At 31.8% G+C, this 25,457-nt stretch overlaps 1 protein-coding gene and 1 non-coding gene across 11 annotated transcripts in view; both read right to left on the reverse strand.

Annotated features, from left to right (window-relative positions):
• The window catches only part of Csnk1g3 (casein kinase 1 gamma 3), a 102,222-nt gene that overhangs the window by 32,323 nt on the left and 44,442 nt on the right, over nt 1–25,457 (reverse strand). For all 10 annotated transcript variants that reach the window (XM_047555073.1, XM_047555071.1, XM_047555072.1 and 7 more), the window contains 2 exons: nt 11,914–12,062; nt 9,980–10,214 (listed from right to left, as the gene is read on the reverse strand). In XM_047555073.1, the coding sequence (XP_047411029.1) occupies nt 9,980–10,214; nt 11,914–12,062 (384 nt within the window). The remainder of the gene's footprint in view (nt 1–9,979; nt 10,215–11,913; nt 12,063–25,457) is intronic.
• Trnal-uaa (transfer RNA leucine (anticodon UAA)) lies at nt 14,694–14,767 on the reverse strand. Its single transcript has one exon. It is a non-coding gene; the product is annotated as a tRNA-Leu (tRNA).

Below are 25,457 nucleotides of genomic sequence, written 5' to 3' on the forward strand. Positions count from 1 at the left end.
GAGCTTCCAGTTTGGGGCTACTGTGGCAAAAAAAAAGCTGTTAGAAATACTCTTATACAAGTCTTTGTGTGGACATATATTTTCATTTGCATGGTATCATGGCATTATATGGTAAATGTAGATTTAAATTTGTAAGAAAATACAGAACTGGGGAAGGGGGTGTAGCTCAGTGGTTGATCACTTGCCTAGCATGTGCAAGGCCCAGGGCTCAATTCCCAGCACCACAAAAAAATAAAATAAAATAATAACACATAACTATATTCCTACAGGGATGTGTCATTTCATATGTCTACTAGCAAGGTACATGAATTTCATTTGCTTTAAATCTTGTCCAACATTTAGTATATTTGGTTTTTAAAATTTTAGCCATGTTAATAGCTGAGAAATAGTAGTTTATGATGATTTAATTCATATTTCATTGGTGACTGATGTTCCATCTTTACTAATTATTCATCATCTTTTTGCTAATTTTAAAAAATTAGATTATTTGTCATAAACTTGTAATAGTTCTTGGCATACTGTGGATACAAGTCATTTTCAGATGTAAATTTTACAAATACTTTTTGAGACTACAGATTACTTTTTGTTGTATTCTTAACAGCATTTTAAAAATAAGTTTTACATTTTTATGAAGTCCAATGTATCAGTGTTTATGTGTTTTTATGTCCAATAACAGCTCTGACTATTCTCCAGATTTCCAATTTTTTCTTCTATTAGTTTTATAATTTGGGTTTTTACATTTAAAGTTATTATTCATTTTGAAGGTTTGTTGTTTTTGGTTGTTTTTTTAAATTTTGCTTTTAGTGTGAGGTGAAAGTTTAGATTCATGTTTTCCAATGTTGATATCTACTTATACTGTTTACTGACAAGACTATCCTTTCCCTTTAAGTTGCTTCAGCATAATTCTCAAAAACCACCTGACCTGTCTGAGGTCAATGTTGGGACTTTGTATTCTGAACCACTTATCTATGTCTGTATTCCTATTAATACTATTCAAAATAAGTAGAAAAAAGCAGAAAATAATGATAAAGGAGAAAATAGACAATAGGAAAAAAAAAAAATGAAGCCGGACATGGTGATCCGAGTGACTCAGTAGGCTGAGGTAGAGGATTGCAAGTTCGAGGTCAGTCTCAGTGACCTAGCAAGACTGTCTCACAATAAAAAATGAAAAGGGTTGGGCCTTGGTGTCCACCAGTGGATGAATGGATAAAGAAAATGTGCTATACAAACAGTTTTATTCAGCCATAAAGAAAAATGAAAGTACATCATTTGCAGGTAAATGGATACAATTTGACAATATGTATGTAAGTGAATTAAGTCAAACTCAGAAGGTAAAGGGTTGCATGTTTTCTCTCACATGTGGAAACTAGAGACAAGAAAGAAAAAGAAAGGTGTTGGGGGTAAGGGGGTTATGAAAATCGAAGGAAGATCATCAGTATAGTAAAGGAAAGGGAACAGGGGAAGGAAGGAGGGGAGGAAAAGGGGAAATACTGGGGAATGTTATTGGCCAAATTTTATTGCTATATTATGTGCTGACCAACAAATCTCACCATTACATATAACTATAATGCACCAATTAAAAAATGCGGGAAAAAAGTACAGTCTTTAAAAAAGATTGGGGGGCCTGGGCTGGGGAGTAGTAGTTTGGTGACAGAATACCTCTGGATTCAATGCCCAGTACTGCAGAGGAAAAGAAGGGGAGAGGGGAGAGGGGAGAAGAGAAAAGAATACAATGAGTCAACATTATGTCAATATATTCAACAACTGAGATAAACAAATACTTTGAAAGCTATAAATTGCCAAAACTACCACAAGAAAAAAATGTGAATAGTTCTCTATCAATTAAAGAAATATAATTTATAACTCAAAACTTTCTCAAATATTAAGACCCAGGTAATATAGTTAAGGAAGAATACCAATTCTATATACACTCTTATAAACAAAAGAGTTCCCAACTCACCACATTACCCTGTTACCAAAAACAAAGACAATGCAAGCAACAGAAATTATAGGAAATATCCCTTATAATTAGACCAAAACAAACAAACAAAAAGATAATATACCACGACTAAGTAAGGTTTATCCTCTGAATGTAAGGTTGAATCTAAACTTTTACCCCACACTAAAAGCAAAACAAAAACAAAAACAACAAATCTTCAAAATGAATAATAACATTAAATGTAAGAACCCAAATTATAAAACTAATAGAAGAAAAAATAGGAGAAAATATTGGCAATCTGGAGAATAGTCAGAGTTCTTATTGGACATAAAAACACATAAACACTAAGAGAAAACAGATACATTGGACTTCATTCAAAAGATATAAATCATGTAATCATCTCAAATACAGGAAAGGTTACTTGACAAAATCCAACATGCATTCAGAATAAAAACTCCCAAATTAGCAATAGAAATAAATTCATTCTAACAAAGGACAACTATAAAAAACCTACAACTAACATAATTTTATTATATGGTAAAAGATATCTATCAGATCAGAATCAAAATGAAAATTTGTACTCTTATCCTTTCTATTCAATTTGTACTGAAAGTTCTTGCCTGTACAAAAAAGCAAGGAAAACAACATTAAAATATTAGTGAGGAAAAAGTAAAACTATTTTTTCTTAGCCAATAACATGTCTATTATGTATATATAAAATTCAAAATAATCTACCAAAGGACTATTAGAACAAGTTTTAGCAAGGTTAACAGGATACAAGATCAATATATAAAAATCAATTGCATTTCTATACTAGCAAGGAACAACTGGAAGTTGAATATAAAAATCAATGCCTTTGCAACAGTATCAAAAAAAATCAGAAAATATGTAAGTGAAATTAATATATTATATATATATGCAAGATATATATATTATACATGGAAATAGCATATACATCCTATAAGATAAATGCACACACATATGTAGGATGGATATATATTATATCCTACAGGATAATATATATATTATATAATACACATATGGGATATATATATTATAACCCAAATATGTACAAATGTATGTGTGTGTGTGTGTGTGTGTGTGTGTGTGTGTGTGTATGTGAGAGAATGAATGATGTAACTTAAAAGTCTTAAAAAATATATAAAAGCATATTGAGCTCTACAGTAAGACTCTTTTGTTAAGGAAAGGAACTCAGTATAAAAGGCAATTCCTCTTTGAATTCCATCCAAGAGAGACTTCAGTTACCACAGTGCCAACAAGACATGATCATAAGGTGACTTGACCTCTTCAGGCATATCAAAGAACAGTATTAGTCTTATAACCTTCAAGACATTTAAAAATTCAAGCCATAAATATAAGCCAGTAAAATAAACCTACTACTGAAACTCAATCCAAAATACTTTTTACCCTCATAATTCCTTTCTTTGTGTTCTTTCACCAACTGACGTATCTGAAAATAAATTTCACTAGGTAGTAAGTAACAGAAGTCATAGGAAAGCTTTCTCTTTGAAACACAGTAACTAAAGAACACCCCCTCAGGTCTCCTACATGAAAAAGACCTCTCAAAGGCAATCTGGCCCTTATTAAACTCCGTTCACATTTTTTAAACTGCTTAACCGAGAAGTCCTGTTTGAAAATGGATGTTTTCTTCAAAGCCAAGAATCATTATAGGGACTCTTGCTATTAACAAGTAAAGAAACTAGAAAGAGATAATTTGCTTTATAACAGGTATAACTTAAAATTCTTTTAATAGGTTCAATTTTAAAGTAATATAAAACGTCAATTAAAAAGTTTGCTCTTTACAAACATATGTACCACATAAACATAACCAACACTTATAACAGCTTAATTTGTGTCCCTGCTTCAACACCTGATCTTTTCAAATTATAACTTCATTGAAAGTACATATTAGTAATCTCAAGCAAAGTAAAATTCATAAGGTTAGGTATCAATATATATTTAATAAATGAAGTACAGGGTTTCAGTCCACCAGTGTGGACTAGTTTTATTTCAGCAAGCAAAGTCAAGTTCAACACTTAATCAAATGTTTACTGCAAAGCTTATGCAGTGATTTTCTTTTTAAAAATTCATTGTCATGGTTCAACTTTATTTTTCTCTTTTAAAATCTGATTTCATTTCTCAATTGCCTAAAACTTTCCATTTCAATTGAAAATTTAATTCAATATTCAACAACAGAAAAATATTCCTTTTTTCATTAACTTAAATGCATCTCTGTCAAAAAAAAACAATACACCAAATGCCTCACTTCAAAGCAGGAAACTTTCTACTACACACATTGTGCTTGCTAAAATAAACTTACTACTGCATTTTCTACTAGTATACAAAACAATGAGGCCAAAAGACAACAAAAATTCTCTTTGAACAAAATATAAATCATTGCTGTATAAAAATTACTATATGCAAGTAAAACTTTCACTTAATATTTCTAAGTTATTAAAATTATTTTCCCTGGCACCCAGAATACATCTTCCGTAAGATTCTCTAGGCTCACATTTTTCAAATTTACTCAATAAAGATGAGTTTTAAAAATATAAGAATACAAATATAAAAGGAAAAAGAAAAAAAATATTCAAGACAATATGCAGCAAATTGCTCACCAATCCAAAACCTAATCTAGCAATATTGAGACTATTTTAAAATAAGAGAGTTTTCTGAGCAACTGATTCAGTATATGCATTCACTTAATTTTTAAAGAAGTTCTTTCTTGGTATTTAGTTCTCTTAATTTAGATATAGTTTCAGCAAGTATGGTTACCAGGTTAAAAGAAGGAATTCAAAAGAGAAACACAAATTGCTGCCAGAAGTAGGTATATGTACATAATATAAAAAAGTAAGAGAAAATACAATTGAAGGAAAGACAAAAACCCAAAAAATTTGTTACAAAATACAAATAGCATTTTCTCTAAATTTATTTAGATAAAAATGTACATCCTAATATTCCTCAACAGATCTCAAGAATATTAACATATGAAACAGCAAACATGCAAAAACTGTTTATCCTTAAATACCATAAAATATCATTTATGCTTATCATACTGGTTAAAAGAACAAGGAATCATGAAAGGAATTTTTAAAATGTATTTATTTTATATTTATTTATATTTTTAAACTGTTAAAATATAATTGTAAAATGTAAACGTGTTTCTAAACTGTTAAAACCCTGTTTGCGTAGTTTACAGAACAGGTCTCAGGAATTTGGACAATTCACCTAGAAATTAAACGAATCACATCACAAAATGAACTAGGGAAATAAGATGCTTTTTTAAAAGCATAATTCCGTGATTCCTCTCCCCTACTCAGAAGATTGAAATACATTTTCTATAGCATACAAACTTTTCTTAGTAACAGTTACAAAGCAGCTTCTAACTTATTCTTCAAATTCTACTCTCTTTACTCTTGAATAATCAAGTTAAAAAAAAAGACTTGAATTTCATTTCAAGACTGCTTACCAAAGACAAATGTATACAGTATTTGCTTAATCTCAAATACTTCAACAAAAGATATAAAGAGGGGGAGGAGTGATCCAAAAAAGATTATAAAATGAAGTTCAAAGCAGTTTTTTAAAAATATCTTTAAAAAGATAACCACAAGGAGACATTACATCATACACAAAACAACAATTCAATGTGACAACATTTTTTTTAAAAAAAAAACTTTCATAAGTAGACCATGGGAAATTCACATATCATCTTAGGCAGTCATTTAACCAAATACCAAATATGAGAAGATGTAAAAGGGAATCACTACATCTGCCTTCTGAACATAAATTGCCTCCTTAATACCAATAGATAAAAGAAAAAGATAATAAATCCTGAAATTTGATTTTATTCTATTTTTCCACATTAGGAACATTTTTTCCCTATTTAAACCTGAAATTGTGTCAATATTCAAAAAAGGGGAAATATTTATAAACCCATATAATGTTCCTGTGACCAAATTATCTCTATTTTGAAAAGTTAGGTAAGCAAAGAAGTGCTCAAGAATGAATGAATGAATGAGGTTTAAAAGTAATCACCAAGGCCCAGACAAAGCAGGGAGGGCAGAAGTTAGAGATGCACAAAGTAAAATCACAGTTTCTCTGTTCTTTTTTCTTTTTAATGACTGTTCTCAAAGTCATATACTCTAAATTTAAACTACCACAAAATATTCCATGTGACAGGCACTTCAAACTTACATTATGCTTTAATTCTTCAGCACCTAAACTCATACACCACTTTATGTTACTCTTCATTTATTTTTAAATAGGAATTCATGCAATCTGGCAAACAAATAGATTTTTCTATTAATATTACCCATTTATGCAAAAATTGAGAAGCAGGGCTTTTATAAAAGAGGGAAAATAAATATCAAAGCTTTTGTTGTTTGCAATACTTGCCAAAGAAATAATTTTTGTTTTCTTCCTGAAAGAGGAGTAAAAAGAGATTATTGCAATAGTTAAATGTCATTTCCCAAGCTTAGAAGGCTTTTACCAACAAGGACAAACAAATCAGACTTGCTTTGCCATTTCTACAAATAGAATGCTATTATACTTACCATTGTTCAGATAAAGAACATTAGGCCATAAGGAAGTTGTGACTTCATGCCTCACAATAAAACAGTGGTGAACCTTTGTTACTTGCTATAAAATAGTCTGTTAACAACTCCCATGAAATGAAAATTTCTCAGACACTGCATATACAAATAAAGGTGTGCCTGGTTTTAATAGAAGGCACAATCCTGAAAGTTGTATCTCTACACAACTACATTTTAAATCCACCAGGAAAGTTTGCTATTTAAACTCACCAAAAACATCATCTGAATAAAAATTATGTTTATGATTTTAGGAGTTTGAAACTTATTTATAAAGACAGACAAACATAATTTTTCAGGTATTTCAAATGTCTGAAAAGAAAAAATACCATGAGCCTACTATTAGGCAGACTGTCAAGAAAGATGCTTTTTAGAACAGAGACATGCATGCAGTATATAGTTAAGTTTGTGGGGAGGATGGTTAGAGAAGCTAAGATCAGAAGTCAGAAGCTGAATGAGACGGCTCCTAAAGTCCTGTCAAGCTTGCTTTTATATTGTGAGGCACTTCTGAACAGTGATTATGGATACATACTGACTGGTTTTTTGGAAGAAATATTCACAATGCCTATACTTGACAAGATGTGTATCTAGAATATATGAAGATTCCTACCATGCTTATATTTGACAAAGGACTTATATCCAGAACATATAAGGAACTCCTATAAATCAACAACAAAGTGATAAACAAAAGATATATTCAAAAAATTCACAGAAGATATACAAATGGTCAATAAACACATGAAACAGAGCTTCAAAATGTTAAGCACAGGGAAATAAAATACCATCAAATACCATTAGTGCCTAAATGAGAAAGACTTACTGCCAAATGCTGTAGAAAATGGAAGCACTCTCATTTGCTGTAGGTGGAAATATAAAAAAGTGTGAACACTTTGGGGAACTGATATTCTTTTTTTTCTTTTTACATTCTTTTTTTTTAACTTATTTATTTTTTTAATGTGGAATTGAGGGTGGAAACCAGTGCCTCACACACGCGATGCAAGTGCCTACCACTAAGCCCCAGCCCCAGCTCCTGAATGAGTTTCTTATAAAGCTAAATCACACTTATCATACCACCCAACAATTCTAAGAGAACCTATGTCCACAAAAAACATGCCAAGAATGCCACAAAAGTTTTACTTTAATGTCAAAAACTGTTAACAATCCAATTATCTGTCAACATTAAAATAGATATAGTATATTTCTGCCATTGACTAGTACTCAGCATTAAAATGAATAAACTACTGATACTTAGAAAAATAAGAATCTCACAGAGATTATACTGCACAAGAAGACAGATGGTTCCAATTACATGACATAATAGACTCAGCAAAATTAATTTATGGTGAGAAAAATCAGATCAGTGCTTGCTTCTGGAGAAGGCAGGGACTGAAAAGAAATAACAAGGAAGCCTTTAAGGTGACAATAATGTTCTAAATCTTGATAGGGCTATGGGTTACATGGCATGTATTTTCATCAGTACTCTCAAATTCATACAATCAGACATTGTGTACTATACTCCATATAAATTTTAAACGTCAATTTTAAGAAGATTTTGTCAATAAAATAAGAATTATAAATATTATAGTCCTAATAAACTTGCTTTACAAGTGGTATCATTTGGCAGTTTGAAGCTACTTCTGAGTATCACAGGTCTCTAAAAGTGAGTGAATAAGTCTGTTAACGGAAAATATAAATACAGAAAAGGAAAAAATTATAAATATGGTTGGGGAATACAACTTTGTTGTGATAAATTAAAATCAGAAGTATCAAGTATAAACTTGATGTTTTTAATATGTATTAAAATATGTATGTCATATATATGTGTAGGCATATTTGTGTGTATATATATATATATATATATATGTATATGTACATGTACACATATACATACATTTCTTAGCTCTGCTTCAAAAAGAGCATAGCAGCAAAAACAAACCATAGCAATGAGGTTATCCAAGGGACAAATCTTGGTTTCTGAATACTACCATTATTCAGTAAAAGGTACTAGAACTTCTTAAAGAAATGGCTTGCGATGAGGTTGGAGCAGAGAAATTACAAGATGAATCTGGAAGTATTTTTTGCAACCAGAAAGAAGGGAAGTGCTCAAAGAATCATGAGAACATAACAAGAGGAACCAGAGAAGAAGCAACCAGTGGCCAAATCTGAGATTTAGAGCATCAAAATAAATAATGATCATAATGCATTCAATATAAAACACATTAAATAAGAACTCATAAATCTATACAGATGTAAATCAATAAATGAGGGAAAAGGGAAAGTTTGTACTTATGTTTGAATGTAAACTATTAAATATGCAAGGAATGACAAAATTATCTATACATGCTAAATGTAGTGGGTAAAAGTTTAATAAAGACCATATTTAAATAATCTCAAAGGTCTATCGAAAAATAATTTTTAATTACAAAGGGGAACTAAGAAGTTTTTAGTGGATAAACTCATCAGATGCCACTCTAAGGAAGTGATCAAATCTACTTAGAACTGGTTGCTTTATGATTAGATCCTGAGCCCCCAATATGATACGAGAGCACACCACTTCTATATTTGTATTAAACAGGCATACCAAAGTCTAACTATAAAGAAAAACAGACCCAAATTGAGAACATTCTATCAAATAGCCTGCGTTCCTCAAAAATATTAAGGTCATAGCTATAAGAAAGGCCAAGGAACTGCTCCACGTGAAAAGACTAAAGTGATACAACAAATTAATTAATTGTAATCCTGGATTAGATACTAGGAAAAAGAAAAGTTACAAAAACCCTGCAATGTTAGTAATAATTTCTATTCTTCTTACAAATAAGAAACTCTCTTAAAAAGTTTAAGAACTTAACCAGAAGTCATACAATTAGGATATAGTTAAGTTGGCATTAGAAGGCGACTAATTCTGCCCCCTCTACAGGATGAGCTTGCTGCTTCCCTGGCTAACCATATAGGAGAGCTACGTCTTAAAAAATTCCACATGCGGGGCTGGGGAGATAGCTCAGTTGGTAGAGTGCTTGCCTTGTAAGCACAAGGCCCTGGGTTCGATCCCCAGCACGTAAAAAAAAAAAAAAAAAAAAAAAAAAAATTCCACATGCAACAAATCAATTAAAAGTAGGCATTTCCTCATATTCTTTAATAGAATAATCATATGTATCCCCCTAACTGTATCCAAGTTGAACATTTCAGGTTATATGAGGGGAAAAAAGACACAATGAATGTAAGGAAATCTGTCATTCATTTACTCCACAGCACTTACTTTAAAAGTATTATTACAATATAAATGAAAGCAAACTCTAGGTTATGTGATAAGTGAAAATTACAATACAAACTATTGTGAAAGGCAAAAAAGGAACCATAATAACAAATATAAATATACTGTGAGCATAGCTGCTAAATTCAAACACCCATACCTTACGAAAGGTACACATACCTTTTCCTAAATGTGTGTTTATGCTCATATATCTAGCTGTTCCTGTAAGGCTCTTGTGTTCTCTGTAGGGTATATGTTTCTTTGTCTCTGGATCAATATATTCCTTTGCCAAACCAAAATCTATTATATGAATAACTTGCTGGGTTTTGTTTCCTGGTCGTCCTATTAAGAAGTTTTCAGGTTTTACATCTCTGTATATCAAGTTCTTTGAATGGACATATTCCATGCGAGAAATCTGAGTTAAAGAAAAAAAGAACAGGAATTTTATTTTAGGTTTTGATTAATATCAAATAGAGGTAAGAGAGAATTATCACAATGAAAACAACATAAAAATATTAGAAACTGTTTCAATCCTTTAAAAGCAAAACACCAGTCTATAATTACTCAAATATATATATCATATATATACATACACACACACACACACACACACACACATATATATCCAATTATGATTTTAAATGTTTGCCATTACTATTAAGGTCACCAGCAAGTCTGACTCAATCAACATTGACAGAGGATACTGTCTCATAAAATCAAAAAGCTTTACTGATTAAAAAAAAAAACTTAGGCTCAGAAATATAAAAGACATACTTACAAGGTTGCATTATTCTTCCTTGGTTCAATAAGCAGGCAACTTTTGTTTCTTTCCTGGTACTGAGGATTAAACCCAGGGTCACTCTACCAGTGAGTTACTCCCCCAGCCTTTTTTATTTTTTGAGGCAGGGTCTTCTTAATTTTCCCAGGCTGACCCTGACTTTCAGTCCTCACACCTTAGCCTTCCAAGCAGCTGGGATTATAGCTGGGATGACCCACTGTACCTGGCTATAATAATCAAGCAACTTTTATAATTATACTAAAGAAACTTAAGTGTTTAAATTGTTTAATAAATATAAGAATATTTCTTTTTCTTTATAACATGCTTATATTTTTCTAGGCATTAAACTCTTAAAAAGAAGATCTTGAAACTAGAAAATTTTGGAATCCAAATCTTCTAATAATATATTACACTTATATTAACTGTTTTACAGGCCCTCAAATAATATTTAATAAACAAATTCACAAAATAAAACACTACAAATAAGAAAATTTAAAAGCTGTTTCACTTAATAATGATCATGATTAATGATACTATGCAAATATATAGTCACGCAGCCCATTCTAGTTTTTTTATTACTTTGGAATATGTAATATATAACATTCCAATATCTAAGTTTTTATTAACAATATGTATATGAGCATATTCCAGGTCATGAAACATTCTTTTAGTACATGCTTTTTACTAGCTACATATTATTTTATGGCTATTAATAATTTACCCAACTTATCTTGTTAATTCTGCACATTTGGTTCCTTCCTATTTTTTATTACCAATTTTTGCACATAAAACTTTAAATACATCTGAATACTTCCATATGATAAATTTGGAGAAGCAGAATTAATAAGTCAGAATAAAAACAATTTTAAGACAACTATAGCATACTAATATTGGCATTTATTTCAAAATTATCTTAATATCATCCTCTGAATTGCTTTCCCATAGGTTCCCTGAAATTTAAATAATTAGTAAGACTCTCACTAGTTAGTTTCTTATTAGTCCATTAAAGTCTATTACCAAGAAACCATGTTTCTAAGGGGACTATTTCAAAGTGTTCACCTTATACAAGAAAAGAGTGCCAGAAACAACTAACATCTCAAAGTGAGCATTATGTTTTTAAAGATATCAATTTTCATACAAATAAGTTATTTTATGACAGTTATTTTATGTTATATCCATCCTAGAAAGACCATATGAAAAGTAGAAACATTTGTATCTGGTAAGTCAAATGCTCTTAAGATAATGTCACAAAACTTCAATATAACTTTTCATTTAAAATTTGTGATCAACAAAACATAATTTTTCAAACAACTCCAAAACACCCTGCTTTACTTACCAGTTGTATAGCTATCATGAGAACTGTTTTAAGAGAAAATGTTCTGTCACACAAGTCAAACAAGTCTTCCAAACTAGGTCCCAGCAGTTCCAGCACCATAGCATTGTATTTACCACAAGGGCCAAAATAGTAAACTTGAGGTATACCATCTAGAGGAAAAGAAAAGTCATTTAATAATTTCATCATCTTAATTATTAAGCCTTTCTTCCTACAAAATCAGTAAACAATTTTTTTAAAATTTTATAGTTCCAAGAACTATAGCATCTTTACCTTTTCCAGATATTCAGTAAACTTTTGCTGACTGAACTTCTACGCCCTTCCTACACCTTCTCTTTGGTGTTTACATTGTAGCCTGGTTATAATGCTACTGCATCTGAATTACTGAAAGACATTATAAATAGTACTTTATTGTCTGTCTCTCCTCCATCTCACATATTGAGCTTTCTTAGCGTTACATTTCCAGGGCCTACAGAAATGCTCAGAACATAGGAAATATCCCATTTTTATTGAACAAGGGAGTCACCATTGTCTTTAATAACCCTATAATAGGCATACTGCTAAGATGACCCACCAGAATTTCCATCATCTGGTATACAAGTCCCTTCCCTTGAATGTGAGCATAATTCCTAGGATTTCACACTAATATTCTAGCTAGGTTAAGTTTGCTTATGTATACACACACATGCACACAAATAAAACTAAGATCCCTATCAGCTAGCATTCAGTCAATCAAAAGGCAGAGTATTTTGATGGGTCTGACCTAATCATGTGAATCCTTTAAAAAGCTCTAGAATCACAGATACTGGAAAGAGCACAGAGAGGCTCTCCTGATGACCTTAAGAAAGTAAACCACTCCTGTTGGCCTTAAAGAAATGAATCATATTGTTGTGGAGAGTCATATGCCGCCGGAGGGGAAGGGGGTCTGTAGCAACTGAGGGCCTCAATCCTATAAGCAATGAGAAACTGAATTCTGGCAAAAAACATCAAGCTTCTTAGGATGTTGTGTGAAAGATAGAAAAATTACACAACATATTTCACATTTCTACACCTTCATCTTTACTTCTAAGTAAACCTGTAAAAGTTTTGATGAGGGGTAAATGAACCTCTTTCTATTATGCACATACCAAAGACATGCTTGTGGTTGAAGTGAGTTGATAATGTTGTGCAAAGTACAGTTGTCACCAACTCATTTCTTTATGGTCTATAATGAAATAAACATTTTTATATATGATTAATTCTATAAACAGATGCATGTTCAAAAGATCTATAATGCAGAGATAGCTATGATGTCCTCTAATCTTAATCTAACCTATTTTAGATATTTTAATGTTTCCCTTTTAGGGAAAACATTTAGAATAGTATAGAAAAATACTTCATGATATTTTCATGTAAAGTTATACAATTTTTCAAACATAAGCATAAAATTTGTTATACCTTCAAACCAAACAGTTTAATCTAGGTTTCAATTTGATCTGTTCCTTCAATTTATTTTTATGTGGCCCTTAAACATATATACAAAAAAAAAAAAATCCATCGCTAATAAAGCAATTAAAAATACTCTGGGTTAAAAAAAAAAAAAAAAAACGGCAGGCTTAGAAGAGTTCCAAATCAGATGACAGTCCAGGCTATCAACTTGATCTCAGCATAGTGAGACTCAAATGATGATCCAGTTATGCCATGCCTGGACTCCTGACCCATGGAAACTGTGAAATAAGACAGACCCTTGTTTTAAGATACTGAGTTAGTAATAATTCATTGTGCAACCATACAAAATAACACACACTCCAAACATAAAGTCTAAATGCCCAGAATACATCTGTATTTTAAAAGCAGATTTCCAATAATCTAACAAATAGCAGGTGATCAATTTACCTCAACACTCCATTTATCTACTTATTTATCACATAAAAATGAAGTTCTTCCATCACAATGTCTGAAAAAAATTCAAATAATTTTTTCCTAGTAACTTTAAAAGGGAGAAAACTCTTTCTAAAATATAAATAAAATTTCTAAAACTTACCCTCATTTTAATAAGGAATTTGGGAAACAGTTTAATTCTTGTTGATGACCCTATCATTTTGAATATAAATTATTGCAACAGAAGAATAGAAAACTCCAGGATAACTAGCTAGCACCACACCTGACACCACCATCTTAGTATAAACCACTCCTACAATAGCCATTCTAAACATATGTGTTAAATCTACCCTGTGAAAAAGCACAAAGTTTCAAAAATAGTAAGAGACTCACTAGTTTCTCCCAATTCTAATATCTTATTTTTACTATGTATATAACATTAAGAGCCTGAAACTCATAATCAAGATTTATAAACAGCTCTTGGCTACCAAGCTTTTAAAATTCTTTCCACAATGCTTTTTCTCCCGCTCCATGCCACTGAATGTTATCAATTTTTATGCTGTCAATTTAACAACCTTTGATAACTCCTTTCCACTTTTTAGTTTATTGCTTCTGATCTGTGGAAACAAGGAAACAAGATTATCAAAGCTTGCTACAACCATTTGTAGAATTTAAACAGGTTTTGAAGTTCTTTAATTAAAGGAATATATAAAAGGTCTTCTCTATTTCCTTCTGAGTCACCACTTAATTCCTAATAAAGTTGTTGAGAAATGATCTCTGAATAAGGTAACTATAGACTTTTGATTTATTAAATGACTGGATTTTTTTCAAATGTTTTTAAAGATTCCTAAAAATGGAAAACCACTTAAGGAGTCTCACTGTTTTGGTGGATTTGGGGATTTTTTTTTCCCTTTTTTTTTTTTTTGTGGTGCTGGGGATCGAACCCAGGGCCTTGTGCTTTTAAGGCAAGCACTCTACCAACTGAGCTATAACCCCAGCCTCATTGTTTTAATTAAGTCAATAAGTGCTTACTGAATATCTATGACATTCTTATAGATGGAAATTATATACACAAAATGAAAAAGATACCATGACTAATGGTTTAGTACAGGATCACAAGTTGGGTTAATATTTAAAAATCCACCCAAGTTACTAATTATAATAACAGAATAAGTATGAAAACCGTAAAATCTTATTTTAGTATTTTTAGTTGTAGATGGACACAATACTTTTATTTTATTTATTTTATTTTTATATGGTGCTGAAGAGCGAATTCAGTGCCTCACATGCTAGCTAGGCAAGCACTCTACCACTGAGCTATAAGCCCAGTCCATAAGATCTTAACAGATGTAAAGAAACAGCAAAATTTAAATATAAATTGTCTAAATCTGATAAAGGGCATCTATGAAAAACTGTAAGCTAACATTATACTTAGTGGTGAAAGACAATGCTTTCCATTAATGACTTGGAGCAGAATAAGAATATCCATTTTCATATCTTCTATTCAACACTGCTTTAAATAAAAATTACAGGGGGCCACTGTTTGGAGGCCAGACTCCTGCAACAGGCCCCAAATGAATTTACTAAAAATCAAAATGGAGTCACCTGAGCTAAAGTTCAACATCACCAAGAAACCAGGAGAAATGAGACATAACAACCAAATTTCCTAAAGACTAATTTCAATCAGAATGATAATAATAATGCTTTAGTCCTTACCAAAAAGAAGCAGCCTTAAGTAATCTCAAGGTTTTTATTTGTTTAGCCTTTCTAGGGATTGAACCCAAGGGCTCAGCATGTTAGGCAAACACACTACCACTGAGCAACATCCTCAAATCCCTTTTAAAAATTTATTTTGATACAGGGTCTCCCTAAATGGCCCATGTTGGCATCAAACTTGTGATCCTCTTTTCGTAGGTTCCAGCCTCCAGAGTAGCTAGGATTACAGGTGTGTGCCACTGCAACCGGCTCAGTAAACCCTGTTATGTTTCTATTGTTGTCTTTTTGTCCCCAGAGCCCTACAACAAAAATAACTTTGAAATGACCAATTCACTTTTTGTCCTTTGTTTCTGCTTTTCTTTTTTTCAGCCCTTCTCTTTTACAAACCCAACTCTTCTGTTCGGCTCTTCAGAACACTTTATTCTGTTTTATGGAAAGAAGTATGCAGGACTATGGAATCAAAAATAAAGCCAATTAAGATCTTTACATTATCCTGTTATAATTGCATCCATTGAAAAGTGAAATAAAACAAATAAAAAACATTCTTGAAAATGCACACAGAGGGTTGGGGATGTAGCTTTAGAGACAGAGAGCACTTGCCTAACAAGTACAAAGCCCTGGGTTCACTCTCTGATACCTAAAAGAAAAAAGTAAAAATAAAAGCAAAAGAGGACATACAAAGAGACCCTATTACTTGAAGGATGACTTTAACAAAATTACTTTTTGCCAATAATAAAATTCAAACTTTCAAGCAATAATTAGTTTTGCAAAATTTGTATCTACCAAGGTGGTTTTAACAGTTTCCCAACTTAAACACTTGTTCTGAAGAAATTGTGGTGATATTAACTATTATGATTTGAGTAATAAAACATCAATATTTGAAATATATGTATAACTCAGCGACAAAGAGTCCCAAAAGACAATGCACATAAGTTATATGCATGGATAAGTAGTCCAAAGTACAATGGATTTTAATATAAGCAATTAAGAAAAAATTTTTGATAAGGTTTCTCACTCTACTTACAACTGACTTTTAAGAAACCACCACTCTTCAAGTTTTGGTATAGTATCAAACAGTATACATGACTTAAAGACTTATTAGTCAAGACTGACAAATTGTGGGTTAAAATGTCGGTGAGATAATAAAGTGGGTTTGGAGGAAAACTACCCTATTATCTTTAAAGTTAGCACAAGTATGCATACAATGATTTTCAAGTTGTATCGTTCCTTAGAGTTGAAAAAAAAGAACTGGCAATTACCTAATTATCCATAAATGCTGGGCTAATTAAATAAATGAATTACGTCAAACCCATTCTGTAGAATACAATACAGTCTTTAACTATCTTCAGAGATAACTGTGAAGAACAAAATCCTGCTATTTACATCTTATAATACTACTATTAAATGAGTTATTTATAAATACAATCCAGTATTACCTTTTAAATAAGATATTAATGAGTCTTATATGTGTATGTGTATACATGAATTCAAAATATCCTAAGAGAACACTAAGAGATTACTGAAAGTATAGGTGGTTTCCTTCATTTTCATTTATTTTTTTTTTGGAGTTTTTCCAAGTTTTTATGAAGAACATACACTATTTTTGCAATAAAAGAAATAACTGCACATTTTAAAAATTCTTCCAGGATCACAAAGAAAAACTTGAATGGGAAAAATATTTAGGCAAACTCTTAATTTTATTTCCCAGAACAAGTATGAACAAACTCTTCGCACAGAGCAAACAAATTAAATTGCTAAGACTTAGAAAATGGTGCAAGTAACAAACTGGGTTTGGAGTCCATGGTACTCTAAGCATAAACAAAACAAAACTACCACAGAAACCTTAAGTATGACAGGCAAGATCACAGTACAGGTTTATTTTGGAAGTGGGAGAGATGAAGGAAAAGAGGGGAGAGAGATGAGAATGGCCCAGAAAAAGGCTTAGAAGCAACAAGTTTATATTTTTTTAATTTCTAATGTGGGAAATAGCAACAGATATAACCCACAACAATGAACGCTCTCTGAGATCCTCAAAAAGTGTAAGCAAATAAAAGGCTCCTGAAGCCAGGTTACAGGGGTGCACAAATGTAATTCCAATGACTCAGAAGGCTGAGGCAGCAGGATCTCAAGAATAAGGCCAGCCCTCAGGAATTTAGTGAGGTCCTCATTAACAGCGAGACTCTGTCTCAAAAATAAAAGTGCAAAGGACAGGGGATGTAGCTCAGTGGTAAAGGACCCCTGGATTAAATCGCCAATATAAATAAATAATAAAATAATCCTGAGACCCAAATTTTTGAGAACTGCTATCCTAGCTGTAAGCACTGAAAGAATAGGTACAGTGAGTTACAGACTTGGCAAGAATCATTTTGTTAAAGTATCACAATACCTACATTTAGTTATGAAATTTTATCAATTAACCCAAATAAAAGAAAAAAGTCACCTTAATGGAGATTTAATGGAGAAAGAAGCAACAGTAATATCTATGACAATTCTATTTACACATTTAGAAATTATTCTAAAATTCAGAGATAAAAAATAACATCACTTACAAACAAGTAAACATTTAAATGCTACATAAATTGAATTTAGTTTATTATCCTTTTGGGATCTAAATAATTATGGGAAAAAATTATTATCATTCTTATACAACTCCAATGCACAATATTATAAGCCTTTTCTTCTTGCAACATGCAATAGTATATTTAATGAGACAGTAAATATGAAATTATCATATTTCTCATGGTTTTATATATTCTATATTTTTATTACATAAATTTTTTTTAATGATTCAGTATTTAAGAAAAGTTAATTTCATTACCATTTAGATACCCTATTCAAAAGCATGTTTTTTGTTTTTTTTTTAAGATTCTTCTTGGTTAATCACTGAAAATACAACACACAACCGTCCTAATGACTATACAATATAAACAAAACGTCTTTTTATTGACAATGTGTAAGATTCTTTTAAATGTACAAATTCTCTGTAAACTACCACTTTGACAGAAAAACTTCAAATGCTTTATTATGAAATCCATCCCATAGTTTCAATGAACATGTATATTTACATATAAATTAGCCAATTCTAGCAACAAAACCTACAGAAATTCCCATAGACTTCTACAAAGAATTAGAAATTTTACATATTTTCAAAACATCTTGTAAAAACAGTTCAGCTACGACAAAGGAACTCTAAGAATTTGCTACATAAACTATTGATTATCTAGGCTTGAGTACGTTTACATAATGACTAATGCATTCCTATAGTATTCTTCATCATTTTAGGTAATACTAAAATACAACAGACATTATTCCAATTAATTATTTATGTTCATGCTTTTTACAATATTTTCGTTTTCTCAAACAGAAACTTGTAAGATACAGAGAGAGAACAAAATGTTTATAATGTGGTTCTAGAAATTTGATCAGGCAACACTGAACAAAATGAATTTTAGGTATTACTGAAAATGTTTATAATACTTGTACTATTACCCACAATCCTTCTCAAAAGTGAGTAATATGATGAAATTTCCATACATAATTATTATGGTTTGGATGTAAGGTGTCCCCAAAAAGTGTAAGACAATGCAACAAGGTTCAGAGAAGAAATGATTGGGTTATGACAGCCTTGAACCAATTAATCACCTGATGGGATTGAGTGGTAACTGAAGGCAGGTGGAGTGTGGCTGGAGGAGGTGGGGCATTAGAGGCCTGGTTTTGGGGTATATATTTTGTATCTGGTCAGTGGAGTCAGACTCTCTGCTTTCTGATCATCATGTAAGCTGCTTCCCTCTGCCACACTCTTCTGCCATGATGTCATGCCTCCCCTCAAGCCCTAAAAATGGAGCCAGCTGTCTTGTACTGAGACCTCTGAAACCGTGAGCCCCTGAATAAACTTTTCCTCCTCTGCAGTTGTGCTGGTCGGGTCTTTTAGTCACAGCAGTGAAAAAGCTAATTAATACAAATATGGAATTATCAACATTCTTTTAATTAACAGAAAGAACTAAATAGTCTTGAAAAAAATAAATAGAACACAAAACGTGTGGAGGGAACCAAAATAAAACATGCATGGAACACAAAAATCTTGATTTTTTTAGCAAGACACAAATCAAGGAGGAGTGGAATCTATATGTAAAGAAGGAAGCGAGGTTTCTCTAACACCTCTGAGAAGGCAATACTCTAAGATATAATTTTTAAAACAGCCACTGCTGCTATCATTTAATTATTACTTTGAACTACACAGTTCAAGGAACCTCAAAAAGTCAGGTTACTCACTTAAGAAACTATGATTTTATGTTTTGCATGACCTTGAGGAGTATTTTAATATCATTTCTATAGTCAGAGATTTACGAAGAATCTTTACTTCCTCAAATAAGAAGTAACTTATGACAGAAAAAGTTATTTTACTTTCTATGATAAAGATATTAATAAAGAAATTCCAAGGAATGAATTAATTGACAAGTTTCTGCCCATATAGCCTACTTTAACTTTCTGATGTCAAAGAAATAATTTAAATAAAGAAGCATTACTCAGAATCACAGATCTTCAAAACAAACTTTCACATGAATTTCAAAATATTTTCCACACATTTTCACATAACATCAATAATTCAAATGCATTTTAAGCAAATAAAAAACAAAACTGATTATAACAAAGTCTTTCTCTGGAAAGTAATGATCTTCAGATGGTTGAATTGTACAGTTCAGAAAAGTTTATATAAACCTTAATAAAGTTTTTATTAAGTTTTTATATGACTTTAATAAAGCTTTATTATAAAACCTTCTGCTTATTACCTTGGTTTACCATTTCCACTAATTTAAATACTAGCATCAATTTTTTTTCTTTCTATCTGTAGTTCACTAAAATCAAGAATTAAATGTATCTAATTATAGGATAATACAAAAAAAAGTTAAAATAAATAAAATTTGAAATGGTATTATTTATCCAAAGCTGAAATAAACACAAATTTAATGATATTACAATTTCACATTAAAATTAAAATGTCCATTGTGTAGACAGATATGAGGGGTGGGAAGGGGGCAGGGGAAGGAAAGATAATAGAATGAGACGAACATCATTACCCTATGTACATGTATGATTATGAAAATGGTGTGACTCTACTTCATGTACAACCAGAGAAATGATAGTTGTACTCCATCTGTGTGCAATGAATCAAAATAAAAAATAAAAAACCAAAAAAAATCTAGTTTTAAACATATGATCCCAGACGTGACAAGGCTATAGGAAATCTGAAGATTACACATCACAAATTTACATCTAATGAAAAGAAATCTATTTTCCTCATTTAACAATTTATCATTTCAACTATTTGCCAAGGAGGTACAATTGGTATTCATTTTGCTCAGTTCCAAGAAGGAAAAGGTCAAAATATCATTATCACTGTCCTCAACATAAACAAATAATAACATTATATAGATAAAAGAAAAATATAAGTATATTTAAAATAATATCTGACCAAAGTAAAAGCTGTTTTTTCGGAGAGGTACAAACAGATGTCAGCGAATGTTCTTCAAAGCAGGTGACATTTAGCTGGGTGTTAAAGAAGGAAGGCATTCACTAGGAAAGAAAGATATTCCAGAAAGAACACAGACATTTGAAATAATAACAAGATCTATTCAGTGAATAATAAATTGAATGTGACTAAAAAGTAGATAGTAGAAAGAAGAAATATGGCCTCTATGCTAAATGATGAACTCATATGAAGAGGTGGAAGAAAGAAGGAGGTTAGATGTACAAAAGGAAGTCAATTCAAAGAAAACTGACAATGGAGACAGAGAGAATGAAATCAAGAAGAGATTCTATGAGACAGACTTGACAGAACGTTTGACTATCCCAACAAGCCAAAATCACAGAGGAGACTAACATTTCAGCTTGAATGGATGTGCAACTAATAAAATTTGGTAATCCAGAAGACCAAGCAGGTCTATTGGAAGAGAGGAAAATGACTGGGAGGTGAAAAGAAGGTTTCAGTTCTAGGTATACTGAACTTCTGATTCCAATAGGGACATTTGTGCAAAAAGGAGACAAAGAATTGGAAGTTGTCTTCATATAGAAGGTCATTTCATCCTCTCCTCCCTTTCTCCTATTACAAAAGATCCTAGATTATAAGAAGAAAATCACACACTTTAAGGACAGGAGCCTGGTTCTTTATTTTGAGCAGTTATGCCAATCGTACAATTGCCTGCCCCACAACTCCTTATTTATTTTTCTTACATAACATCATTTTACTTGTTTAAGCAACTTGTGTCACAAATTTTGTCCCTAACAGTCAAATTCATTCCTACCCAACACAAAGGACCCCATAGCTTCATTCTTACTCCTCTACTCTTGTCCACCCCTGTACTCTCCCAAGAAGATCTCATATATTCCCTCAGCTTTCAAAACCATCTCAGTGCTGATGATTCCCAAATCTAATTCTTCATTTTACTTAGTGAATGCCAAGTAGATGTGACAAAACAAGATTATTTAGTACATTAAATTTGCTATCACAGAAAGTAACAATGGGATAAATCAGTATTCTCATCCTAGCTAAAGCTAAGTAATGTAAGAGCCAGCCCTTCACATGCACACTGAAAATAAGTTGCAAAATACTACTGAAAATATATAACAGGTTAAGTAAATAAATAAGAGAAAAAAGAGGGATGTTTCCAGGGAAGCTGGGCAAAAGGAAAGCGAGACAGATAACCTTACAGGAAGATTAAAACCCAACCTTACAGAACCAGACATATTGTTTATTTTTTCACAGATACCTCACTAATAATTCTAAATAAATCTTTCCTTTTAATTTATTCTCTATTGTGCCAAAATATCCATAACATAAAATTTATCATTTTAACCATTTCAATATACAGTTAAGTGGCATTAAATACATTCACACTGCTGTATATCTATCACCATTATCAATCTCCAGAAATTTTTCATCATCTTAAACTAAAACACCCTTTAAACAATAATTTCTCCCCATAAGCACCTGAAAACCACCATTATAATTTCTGTCTCTATGCATCTGTCTACTCTAGTACCTCAAGAAAGCAGAATCATGAGGTATTTGGTCTTTTGTGACTGGCCTCTACCACTCAGCATAACATCCTCAAGGTGCATCTATATTGTAACATGTCTCAAAAATTCCTTTCTTTTTAAGGCTGAATAGTATTCCACAGAAATTATGCACCACAGTTTGTTTATCCATTTTTCTATCTATGGATATCTGACTTGCTTACATCTTTTGGCTACTGCAATACTGCTATGAACATGGGTGTACAATTATCTGTTGCAGTCCCTGCTCTCAATTCTTTTACGTATGTATCCAGAAGTAGAATTTCTAAATCAAATAGTATTCTGTCTAATTTATTGAGGAACCATCACAGTTTTCCATGGTGGCTGCATCATTTTACAATTCCTACCATTAATGTACAAGAATTCCAATTTTCCATAACTACACTAATACCTGCTGTTTTCTGGTTTTACTTTTGTTTGCTTCGTTGCTATACTCAAGTGTATAAGGTTCTGAGTTGCATTTCCCTAATTATTAGTGATACTAAGTTCAAGTTCCTTGCCCATTTTTGAATTGGGTTTTCTATTTCTGTTAAGTTTTAGGAATTATTTATATATTCTGCATATAGATTAAGTGTATCTTTAATATATTTTTAAAGAGAATGCTAGTAAGCAAGTTATCAAAAATAATAATATACCACATAAGATTTATATTTTAAATTATTTGAAATGGCTCATATATGATTAAGAAAAATCTGAAAATATAATCATTCCAGCTGTCAATTCCAAAATAAAATTGTTTGAGTCACCAGTTCTCCCAATTAAGCACTCTTGCTATTCTACAAGGTTCACATGAGTACTTATAAAGTGTTTAAGTTCACAACTGATAGAAAATACAAAAAAAAAAAAAGTGGTCAAAATTCATGTGATTCATGAAATACTCAAAAATATTGTAATTGTCATAGTTTCATAGCCACTATGATGTATATCGTCTGGCAACACATTCACGTTTCAATCTATGGAAGTAGTACCATGGCACCAGGGAACCATAAGTACTCCTTAAGTATAAAGGTTACCCTATAGAGGGTGGTACCTGCACCTGTGCTACACTGCAGTCCCGTAGTATTTGAGTGCTAAAATATATATGGATGGATTGGTGGATGTTTCATTTTTATTATAACTACCTCTTTATTATAACTACCTCTGACATAATTTAAAGTTAAAATGGACAAATATTAAGATAATAAAAGTATACTTTTACTCAGTACAACTAAATTCCAAACTGATTCATTCATTCTTATGAAATTAAACCATTCAATCCATTTTCCAAATGGAAGAGTTCCATCAATAGATAGAACTATGTGTTTTTATCTTCACAATACCCAATCCCCCTTCTAATAACACCTCAATTTCCCAATATGCAACCACTGTTCCCAGTCTCAGTTCCTGATGTTCAGGTAGCTCCTGAATGTGCACATGACCTAACTTTGGGCAATCAAATTCATGGTGATTCAATCAAAGGAATGCATGGGACTCAATATAAAACAGTAAAGTTTAGTCCTAGCACTTTTGCTGGAGAATTTTTAGAAAAAAAGATGTTTTTATAATTGCTAAGCCTAGACTATGGTGGCTACCTTTGCCAACTTATAAGCAGAGCCAACCAGACAGTGAAGCTTATACATACAAAGAAAGGCAAATCATAAAGAGTCAAGATATTAATGACAGTGTTTGAAACCCTGAATAAAGCAATGTCCTATACTGTAGGTGATTTCCTTGAATTTCCAGCATATATGTCAATAAGTTTGTGTTTTTCCTTTTCTACTTAGCCTCTTACCTGATAGTGCCAACTAACATGTATGGATTTACATGCAATTAGTTTTATCCCCATAACTGAAATCCTATTTGTCAGTGATAATTCTGATAACTGAGGTCCTCCTACAGTGTGGATGTGGAGTGTCTTCCAAAGGCCCATCTATTAAAGGTTCGGTTGCCATCCTCTGGCACTACTGGAAGATGGTAAAACCTTTACCATGGGGCCTAGAAGAAGAAAGTTAAGTCAACAGAGGTGCGCCCTTGAAGGGGATATTAAAACCCCCATCTCTTCTTATCTTTATCTTTGTATCCAAGCTGCCATAAGTTGAACAGAACTCCTCCACCATCTACAGGAGTAGATGTACTGCCATGGCACAGACCCAAAGTATCAGGGTTAATCGACCATGAACTGAAACCATGAGCCAAAATATATATTTCCTCCCTATAAATTGATTATCTCAGGTGTTCTGTCACAGCAACATCAAAGGCTAACAAAGGACTGTTTGTATCAGACTTAAAAATGCATTGTACAAAGTCTATTTTCGGGTAGGGGATGTAGCTCAGAGGTAGAGTGTTTGCCTAGCAGGTGCTGGGCCCTGGGTTCAATCCCCAGTAACACAAGCACTTAAAAAAAAAAAAAAAAGGGAGGAAACATAGTAGTAGTAGTTTATAGTGTTAGATGCTTTAACACTTTAACACAAAATTTCACACTTTTTGTTCCTGCAACAACTCGTTTGTAAAGTTTACTCTTAGAAAAAAAAAATATGAAACTCTGTGCCATATGAAGAAATGGATAGCTCTACCAAGTAGAACATAAACAAGCTTACAAAATAATACATGAAAAAATTCCATCTTATTAAATCTGGGAAACAAAATACCCGACCTATATTATATAAGAAACTGTACAAGTAAAATTATTATAATTAGAAGAATAAGAGTACACAAAACTAGAGCTGTGAGAAGTTTTAACATAGAGGAAATAAGATATAGTAGAAAATGTTGGCATTAATTTTTTCTAATGACACAAAATATTCATTTTTCACTTGAATTCAAAGTTTATATAAAAAGACACTTGTGTTTCTCAGAGTTACTGTAACAAGTTAATAAAAGATTGATGGTTTAAAACAACAGAAATGTATTCTTTAAAA

The sequence above is a fragment of the Sciurus carolinensis genome, chromosome 6 (genome assembly GCF_902686445.1).
Source record: "Sciurus carolinensis chromosome 6, mSciCar1.2, whole genome shotgun sequence".
NCBI lineage: Eukaryota > Metazoa > Chordata > Mammalia > Rodentia > Sciuridae > Sciurus > Sciurus carolinensis.